This window comes from Patagioenas fasciata, chromosome 5 (assembly GCF_037038585.1).
Source record: "Patagioenas fasciata isolate bPatFas1 chromosome 5, bPatFas1.hap1, whole genome shotgun sequence".
Taxonomy (NCBI): Eukaryota; Metazoa; Chordata; class Aves; order Columbiformes; family Columbidae; genus Patagioenas; species Patagioenas fasciata.
In genome coordinates, this window is record NC_092524.1 from 29,649,974 (window position 1) to 29,660,278 (window position 10,305).

General features: G+C 39.8%; 1 protein-coding gene across 1 annotated transcript in view; it reads left to right on the top strand.

The window, feature by feature from the left end:
- LOC136102506 (astacin-like metalloendopeptidase) overlaps positions 1–9,375 on the top strand; it is a 34,372-nt gene extending 24,997 nt beyond the window's left edge. The window contains exons 5-10 of the mRNA XM_071808615.1: positions 2,073–2,154; positions 2,928–3,055; positions 5,230–5,345; positions 5,796–6,021; positions 7,052–7,170; positions 7,732–9,375. Of these exons, the coding sequence (XP_071664716.1) occupies positions 2,073–2,154; positions 2,928–3,055; positions 5,230–5,345; positions 5,796–6,021; positions 7,052–7,170; positions 7,732–7,962 (902 nt within the window). The 3' untranslated portion in view covers positions 7,963–9,375. The remainder of the gene's footprint in view (positions 1–2,072; positions 2,155–2,927; positions 3,056–5,229; positions 5,346–5,795; positions 6,022–7,051; positions 7,171–7,731) is intronic.
- Positions 9,376–10,305: the final 930 nt, after the last annotated feature.

Here is a 10,305-nt window from a genome sequence, read left to right on the forward strand (position 1 = left end):
GCCGTAAAAACATGCTGCTGTTACCAGTGCTGGTGGCAGAGCTCCCGCTGACCTCAGTGATGCAGAACTAGACCTCAAGACCTTTTGCACCTTCCCAGCTCTCCCACACAAGCTGTTTTTCTCTTGCCAGGACTGCAGTGCTGTGGATGTTTGCTGGGTTTTGTTTTTAACCGGCAATTTACCTTGGAAGCCATCCTGCTGCTTTGTTTTGACAAAATGCAGCCTGATTGGTTGCTGTCCACTTAACTACTTGAAACTCAGCTTGTTTTTCCCATACTTTGGGGGGAAAAAAGCTGTATTCAGAATCTTCAGCCAAAGCTTCCTTTTCAGCTCTTCTGAGTCATTACACTTAAGTTCTGGCAGAGATAGATTTATATATATATATATATTTTTTTTTAGAGTGGAAAATATGGGGTAAGTCCCCACATGTGTGCAGGTCTAGATAGCCAAATCCCTCTGGCATGTCATGAGGCAGATACTAGTTTTCTGGCAGCATCTCTGTCCAGGCAGGCTGCTGTTACTTTCTATTTTTTTTAGCAAACCGATTCAGCAAAGCAGTTCTGTGCCAAACAGTAGCCATATGCTTAAATGTTTCACTGCATTTGAACTGTGTTGGCTGTTCATCACCTCAGAAGAAGCTGTGCACTTGCTGATAATTCTTTCTGAAGTCAGTATAGCAGATAAGAGCAGCTGAGATAAAAACCTAACAGAGTGAGGAAAGCCAATGCTGTTTAGAACCAGTTGAAGCCCTAAATCAGTTTCTGGGTTACGAAAAGCTCCAAAGTCATGGAGCTCCCAGACTTTCTATAATACAGGATTTTGAAGCTTCTCTTTGCACTTCCTACCCCTCACTGGGAGCAGTGCTGAAGGACATTACTGGAAGAGACTGGCTCTGATTGCAAGCTTGCCAGACAAGCTGTGCAAACTCCAGAGATTTTTCTGACAAGCATCCAGCACTGAACTCTTTCTTGTCCAGATGGTTTGTGGTTCACAAACAGCTAGTTCCAATAATGAAGGTACAAATGTTGAACTGGAAAGGAGTGCTCGGTGCTTGGGGCATTCACCTCAAGGCCAGCTGACTGCACTTGGCTCCTTGCTCTGACATTGCTTCCTTGCTCACCTTACTATGGACAGGAGACCCAGGGGACGATTCGTATTCATGCTTTCCAGTCAATGGAGAGAAATAGGTGCCTTCGGATGAAACTGCCTCTAACTGTGTTTCTCTCCTCTGACTATCCTGGAGCTTCAATAAATAGCTTCAGTGTCTAACTTAAGAGAGATAAAGTCAGGTGCTGTGTATTCCAGTCTGTCTTGGGGCTCCAGTCCCATATCAGTGTTGTATTTTCTTACCTCATATGGGCTTTCTAAGGATAAACAGATAAAAAGTGATGAGATGCTCAGCAGCTATGGTGAGAGGGGCTATATCAGCAGCTATATTCAGAGAGAATGTTTCTAGCTGATCTTATTGAGTGCCCTTGCTTCATCCAAGTCATATTACTTCACTGTAGTCACTGCTGATGGCTTTGACCAGAGACAAAGACAGAACATGGCTGATAACGTGTCCTTTGGTGCAAGTAACAGGAAAACTGTATCCCTTTGTGTTCTTCGAGCTCTTTTGTGGAAGGACTCCGCAAGACAGGTTGGTGGTCACCCACACACATCTCTGAATTTTTGATCTAGGTGGTCAGCCAGATTTCCCTCTCAAGGTATGGATGCAGCTTTGGGAACATAGGTTGGATGCTTATGATGTTAATGATAATGCACTGAAATATATTTGGAGACATCCTAGTGAAGATGGACGGATGAATACCTTTACTTGAAAAGTGGAATAGATACACTGATTATATAAAAATTTTGCCTTATTTTATTCGGTTTATATTCTGAAATCTACTAGACTGAGTGAAAATGGGTTCCCACAGGCTTCAAAAGGCTCTGGTAGTTTTGATACATCCAGGATCTCATGAGAACAAGTATTTGTATCCTAAGTTACTCTCAGGATTGTGACAGCAGGCAGTGTACTATTAGAACAGTGATAACTGTTCTGACTGAAATGTTGCTTTCCTACCTTACAGGGGAACAAGGGAATTTCGGAAAAGTAAATTCCAAAAACCTGGGCCTTCCTTATGACTACTCTTCAGTGATGCACTATGGCGCGTAAGTTGTTTTCTGAGATGTCTTTTCAAAGGAGCAAACAGCTTCCAGATCTTCTGCTCTGATCTAGGAAGAAGGAAATGCTCTGTGCAGGGACAATGTTTTCTTTCACTGTATTCCTGTCTCTTGCTATAGTAGTGATAACAGCTGATCATAGACAACAATATTTAGGTACAGAGAAAAGAGAGTTTGATTTTTTAAAATATTGTTAAGATGTTGTGTACTGCCTCATATTCATCTGCAAACACTGTCTAAGGTTACATTTTAGTCCACAATGTACAAGCTTGTATCATGTACCTTCTCCTTTATTTCCACTAGCAAGTAACTCTTTCTGAATAAAACCATGCAATAAAACTTGCCTAGCAGGAGGCAGAAAATTGCAGATATCAAATAAGCAATAAGTTACTGAGACAGAACTACTCCTGCTCCTCTGCCTCTGGAACCACGAAGGTGGGATTCAATTCCTTTGGCCAGGACATTGTTGAAAGCTCTCCTCACTCAGGACAGTGCAGCTTTTTCTTTCTTTGGACTGGATGATCTTTTGAGGTCCGTTCCAATCCCTAACACTCTGTGATTCTTGTTTCTTGCTTTCAGCTGCTGCACACAAAATGACTACCATGCTGGTCCTCCTCAGGGAAGACTAACTGGTCTCCAATAAGCTTTTTGCCTTTTTCAATTGAAATTTTGTGCGTGTGGTACATGAATGTGATTATGCAGTTAGAGAACTTCACTGTTTGAGAGAAGTGATCAGAAATCTGATTTCCTTATTTCTACAGGTATGATTTCTCCAGCACTCCAGGGAAACCAACTATTGTTCCAGTTCCAGACCCCTCTATACCCATTGGGCAGAGAGAAGGGCTGAGTAACTTGGATGTAGCTAAAATTAACAAGCTCTACAAGTGCAGTAAGTGCTGTAGATAGAAGGCATGTGAATTGTTATACAGCTGATGTCTGTAGTCACTGTCAGACATCCCCTAAAGGAACTCAGCCTACAGTCCTTTCAATAAATCTCTTCCTCACCCTACAAGAGGGCTGGTATGGGTGTGGAAACAGACCTGTTCCTGTGCCAAGGTGCTGCCTTCTTGGAAAGGACACTTTACTTTCAATAATTCACTGTCATTCTGAACTATCCTCCCCTAGTCCCTGCTCTTGGACATAAGCCAAACCCATCAGAGAAATCATGGTTAGTACCTCTGTCAACTTCTCATTTCAGGGCAGCTCTGAAGGTTGCAAAGCATGGAAGCTCTCCTCTTATGAGGAAAGATTGAGAGAGCTGCATCTCTTCAGCCTGGAGAAGGCTCAGAGGGATTCTCATAAGTGTTTATAAGTATCTCAAGGGTGGGTGTCAAGAGGATGAGACCAGACTCTTTTCAGCAGTGCTTAACTATAGGATGAGGGGCAACAGGCATATACTGAAGCACAGGAGGTTCTGTCTAAACATGAGGAGAAACTTCTTTACTTTGAGGGTGCCAGAGCACTGGAACAGGCTGCTCAGAGAGGCTGTAGCATCTCTTTCTCTGGAGACATTCAAGACCCCCCTGGACGCATTCCTGTGTGATCTGCTCTGGGTGAACCTGCCTTAGCAGGTGGATTGGACTAGGTGATCTCCAGAGGTCACTTCCAACCCCAACCGTTCTGTGTTTTTGTGATATAGCTTAGAGTCATGTGCATCACTCGTGCCAGCAGGTTTGTGATTTCTTTCAATTAGAAATTACCCCAGGGTTATCGGTATGGGTGCCATTTAGGCTGATTAGAACACCTTTTTGAGGGGAATTCCCTGGGCTTTTTGTGTAGTTATCTACTTCCTTGCCCCATCAGTCTCTTACCTCATCACTGTGGTATCTTAAGGTCTAGAAATACCTGTCATTCCTCTGTAGCAGGAACTCTTCAGCTGAGATGCACAAAACACAGGTAAAACACCAAATGTGCTTCTGTAATGGACTATTCCTCACCTCCCAGTACATAGGCTAATTGGTTTACAAGGTATTTTACTTTTCTGAGATGTTATTCAATTAGTTTCCACCAAACCAGCAAGAAACATTAACATGGTCTAAATATTAGTGTAGCAAATTTGGCTCTGAATAGTGTTAGAACTTAGCTAAATAAACATCAGTAATTAGTGGGCATCAACATTCCTTCAATAGGACAATTAGGCACAGAAATCATTGCTGAGAGTGGTTCCTCCCAAATTCTTAGCTTCAAACATGACAAGTTTACAATTTAAGTGTTTGTCATAGTCTCACAGATAGTGATAGAAAGTATTTAATGATATTTATTCTTGATAGTGAAGCTAGAAATGAATCACACTTCAGTACCATTATTCTGTAATTTCATAATTAGATCTGTATGTTTTTGAAGAAAAGGGCTAATTTATTTTTAAAAAGGACAAAAACTCAGAGACTAAAAAGGGACAAAAAGTCTAGTTGTCTCAGGGAAAGTAGGGAGCAAGAGAAAAATGTCACAAATTCATATGTTTAGATGTCATATATTCATATTTTGCAATTTGGGAAGTTACACATAATGAAATAAATGAAGACTACATGTGGAAAGATGAAAGACAGATGAGATCAGACTTTGTATGCCAGTCAGTAGGTCTGAGCTTGACTTCAGTGCTCTCTGCTATTGTTTTCCCCCAGTGACTACCTCTCTGTGCTTTGACAGAATCTAGTTTTCAAGCTTGATTTTGGATACATTCCTGAATACACACACGTTTGCTTATGGGAATTGATGTACTGATGTCATTGAAGCTACTTCTGTGACTTAGGTTAAGGCAGTAAACTAAAACATGTGAGTGAAGCTCCACTGTCTTAAAAAAACAAACCAAGCCAAAAAAAAACAACAAAAAAGAAAAGAAATAAACGTTAGTAGATGAAACAGGTAAGTACCTTAATTAGCTTTATTTTCACTCCCAGGTTTTGAATGACACATTAGGAACATCAACACAATTGTAAGCATTATAATTAATGTATCTTTTACAAGCTTCACTGATGCAAATGGTTGGAGAGACTTGTCAGGCATTTCTAGAAGATTTTTGTGTGGTTTTCATTCTCTTCAATGCTGTTTGGTTCTTCCCTTCAGATTGCTGTAGCTCTGTGTTGCCTAAACCCAGAGGCTCCTTCTCCTCTGTCAATTACCCATCCCCATACCCAAACAGCAGCAACTGCCTGTGGCTGATCCGCATCCATCAAAGTAAGGTAATTTTTATTAGGAGAAAAAAAGGTTTGAACCAGAGTGTCAAGGCTATGTTTCATTAGGCTATTATTTCATTATTATGACTGCTCTCTGGAAGTCATTTTCATGGACCAAGACATTTATTTTGTCATGCAGTGAATGAAAAGACAGTCTCAACAGCTTTCATAAGACTATTATCAGATGCATTATTTAACTTGATTTTTATCCAGTTAAGATTGGATGGCTTTTCAAAGACAAGCCATAGTAGCCATAGTCAAAATATCAATCACTGGGCTCAGTAACAGGGTAGCTAGGTGAAATTCTATGCTCTTTTAATACAGAAAGTAAAATTTCAGTGATACATAGGTAGTACAATGAATATGAAATCCTAATTCATTTCATAACATTGAGATGGTTCAAATCTTTCCCTGTGTATAGCATTAAAACCAACATTTGTTTTCTTGTTTCTCAAGATTTTCCTACAGTTTGAGGCTTTTGATCTCCAACCCTCCCCAGACTGTTCTTCTGACTATATAAAAATTTACAACGGGAACAGCAAGAATTCCCCTGTCTTGCTGGACAAATACTGTGGGAAGGGGCCGCTGCCCTCCTTAGTGGCATCTGGATCGACAATGCTGGTAGAGTTTGCAAGTGATGAGAGCATTACAGCCACAGGATTCAGAGCCTCCTACAACAGGGGTATGAACACTCCTTTCCAGAGCTTGGAGACCAGCATTAATAGTATTTGTATGGAAGAACTGAAAAATTTGACCATGTACTCCAGAGTAGGTTTTTTCGTACGTTATTCTTTACACTTGCATAGCAATCGCTAATGCAGCGGACTAGGCAATGATGGGGCACTAAAGCCTCTGCTGGGCTTCTGCGCACCTTTAGAATTATTTATTTAAATAAAAACAATGCAACAACTGTAACTAATAGGAGCAGTGCAGCCAAAGTGCACAAAGACTGAAGAACTCAACGAGAAATCTCAACCAATGAGATGTAAGCCAGTACGTGGGCAATATGTTATTTGAGGATTTGTGGCATTTTCTGCAGCTGGAGAGGTACTAACCTTGGGTAACTTACACTTTGTGAATTAAAGGCTTTTGTTATGTTACATGAAACACAGTGCTTGCTGTAGTCACTTGAGGGGTGTCTGTTTTACAAACATACAATGCATTATGGACTGCTGGATAAAATTCTGTCGTGCTGCAACATGCTTTCAGTTAGAAAGCAGGAGCCCAAATAACTTGTTATTGCCTTATTTCAAATCAAAATGCAAACTTTTTAACAGCATAAATTGAAGAAGTCTTAGAAGTGTGTAATTTTTACTCTTTTTGCACTAGTCCTGATGGAGTCAATTCTAGATAGCATTAGATCCAGCTCGATAATACAATATTGAATACTTGAGATAATTATTTTCTGAAAGTGTAGTAAGTTAATACCATTAGAATGCTTTGCTAATATGGTAACATTCAGTTGTAAAGATAGATAAAGCCTTAGAAGCAGCTGTTTCCTCTCCTCCACAGGTTATTTAGCACTATGGTTTCAGTTCTTTCAGTACAGCTGCTAATACAAATAGTAAGGAAAGAAAATATTTCAGCAGTAGATTTTCATGGTATCACATTTTTTCATGGCTTGAAGAAAGAAAACAATAAGCATGCTCACTTCTATGGCCAAAATGCTCTTCCTAATATGCCATTCTCTGTTTTTTTCCTTTACTCCTCAGTGAATTGTGGAGATACTTTCACAGAGTCAAATGGAGTCATCACATCTCCAAACTACCCCAATAAATACCCCAAAAACCGAACGTGCTTCTGGGTCATCAGTTCTCCAGTAGAATACAAGGTAAGGCACAGATGAATTCATCTGTGTGTTTCATCAGTGTTCTCTGATGGAATCTTTTTTTGCCTTGGAGAATAACAGCTGTAATGTCACTTTTTGAGCAAGAATTCGCAGAGTGAAAATCTGAACACAAAAATCCAGTGTAAGAACATGTGCTGGATCTTGGTGTTTCAGGTTGTCCAACAAGGGAAAACCATTACACATGTGTGTGAACTCTTATGAATTTAGCTTGTACCAGTAGGCTTTGTTTAGAATAATCCCTAGATCTGAGTTCCCACTAGAAAACTGAAACATTGCACAGGTCTTGTTTTAGTATTACTCCAGAGAAAAGAATTACAAGTGTAGAAGATCAATCTTGTTCCTTGCTTTTCCTTCCAATCCAAATGCTGATGACCTAAGCAAATTATTTGCTACTAATTTGCATTACAATATTTGGATCTGGATGTCGTGCAAACACAGAATAAAAAAAGGTGCCTGCACATAAGGAATTTAGACTATTTGTGCCTACCACATACAAAGGATAATAGAAAAGGAAGCAAAGTGCTTTGGTTGTATTTTCTCCAGATATCTCTCAAAATGTTATCCTTTGAGCTGGAACATAGTGACAGATGCATCTATGACTACTTGCTCATACATGATGGAAGCCGACCTACATCACCTGCAGTTGGCCCTTACTGCGGGACAGAGAAGGTTGCAGACTTCACTTCCACTGGGAACTTCGTGCTGGTTGAATTTCACAGTGATATAGTTTGGGAGTTGCCCGGATTCATGATGAGTTATACATTTGGTAGGTAGTACTATATGGGCGGGAGTTGGAAAACACAGAATGAAAGTAAGAGACCAGCCAGCCACAGGTAAAAGAAAAGATGCCACCAATTTCAGCAAATAATATAGCTTCCTGATACCTTTAATAAGCTTGAGGCTTGATCTCTTAGTCTTGTGTCTACAGTGGTGTAATTTGCACGACAAATTAAGAACAAAAATATTCCTGCCTATCAGATGCTTTTGTCAGAAACTGTAAGCTTTTTTGTTATGGTATTCACATTGCTGGTGTTGCATGGTGAAATACAATGGCAGAACTGAAACTATGTAAGCAGATTTTCAAGAACTTTTAGTGTTAGAAGGTACGCCCATAAAAATTTCAGAATATGGCGATGTAGAATATGGCTTTAACCTGTATTCTGACAAATTTTATCACACAACTCTTATGTGCATACAGAAAAACCTGTGGCCCACATATTTATGCTTTGAAGCCAAGCTCACTTATGAAGTTTGTATAAGCACCTTAGCTTAGCCTGGAAATCACCACTTTACACTGAAGGTGAAAACTAGGATGTTTGTACAGCATCTCAGCTCAAAGAATTGCACTATTCCTCTCTGCGATGAACCAGGTCAGGGAACAGATTTAACTAAAGAAATGATTAAGAGTGGCAGGAACAAGCAGCAAGGGAGAGGGAGTGAAGTGAAGCACCTGTTGTTGCCACTTCACTGTGGCCTGACTCAGGTATTGAAATTGTCCATCGGGTATCACCAATATATATTTAAAAAAAAAAAAAAAAAAAAGAGGCCTGAAAACCTAATGCGAAGTCTACTGAAGGTAAATGGAGCCAGTAACTTTGGAAAACATAACAGGTGTGAAATAACTTGTCTGTAGAGAGAAATCTTCCAGCTCTGAGGAGATACCTGAAGAGGATAAAGAAATCACCACTGTAGACAGCTAATGCTTTGCCTTCACTTGGTGTATTCAGAACTAAATGCCAGTGTCAAACTGGAAGGTGCCAAAATGTAATGAACAATAAAAATTCTTGCTGTAATTATGCCTTTGTGAAGAAGAGAAATTGCCAATTTGCTTTCCTGGTGCTGCAAGGCAGCCAAGAAAATGTTGAATTATGCTGACTTTTTGTTTGTTTGTTTTAAGGATCTGTAATATTTTCATTTTTAAGCACTGATGTATTTTCACCTTCAGAAGAATGATAACTTGTGGGCATCAAGGTCTAGAACTTGCTTGCATCATGGTGGTAAAGTGCATGTGCAGCAGGCAACAAATATTTGTCGTTCTTACAAGTTCCTGTCTTCTGGCTATAAAAAGTAATCCTTTGTTTAATTTAGCTCACTATTTAAACTGACATCTTCTTGGAGAATATAACAATGTCAACAGCATGAGAGAAAATTAAATTCTGTTTCTATATTTAACTTGGACTTCAGAATCTGCAGCAGCTCATTCTTCTTTCTGAGTCTGACAGCTTTCATGGAGGTGCAGAAGTTAATAACCTCATGATAACTGTTATTGTATACAAAGTTGAATGGGTCATGAACAACTTGTTGAAACAGCAAATATACCACATATAGGAATAATTAGTCTTGTAACTTGTCCCTAGAAATACAGTTTTAAGTATGGATCTGAGACATGGCAATGTGACTCAATTAGGGTCCGTCCTTTGTAAACCAGCCCTTCCTGCAGGCAAGCTGTAAGCCCTAAGGGCACACTAAAGACTCCAATCTCATTTGTTTTGAAAATGCAAATTCAACAGTAATGATGTAGAAATGCATTCCTGAATGTACAGCCAGGCTAAAATATAACGTGATAAGTTCTCTCTTTCATAGGAAACGCTTTTCAGTCTGAGATCTAATGGTTCCACTTTTCATGAGTTCTGTTAGGGGTCCTTGTTAACTGCTTTCCTTAAGGGATACACATGTTGGCTGGAGCTTCCACACATGCTCCAAACAACCTCCTAACCTTCTGCAGATACCAAAACCTTCAGCTTTCCTCTGATTATTGCTAAAATCTCGGGTTTCCTACCAGCAGTCTTCACTTTAGTTATACAACACTCATGTATAAATCTGTGGCCCACCAAACAGAAGAATGCAAGATACAAAACATCCTGATGAATGGCATCCTTCTTATAAAGACTGCTGCTCATTTTCACCCACAGTTAGTTGCAAATCTTAAATGGAGAAGCTGTAGAACTCACAAACACTCTAAGAGCTTAGGTGTACCCAGCTGCACAGTGTAAGGGGACTTGAATCTGATAGTCAATAATCCTCCCATGACAGGCACTGCCCATAAATAAAAATTATTTATAAGCTTGCTAATAACATTCATATTCTGAGATATATGAATTATGAGTGACCAGCCAG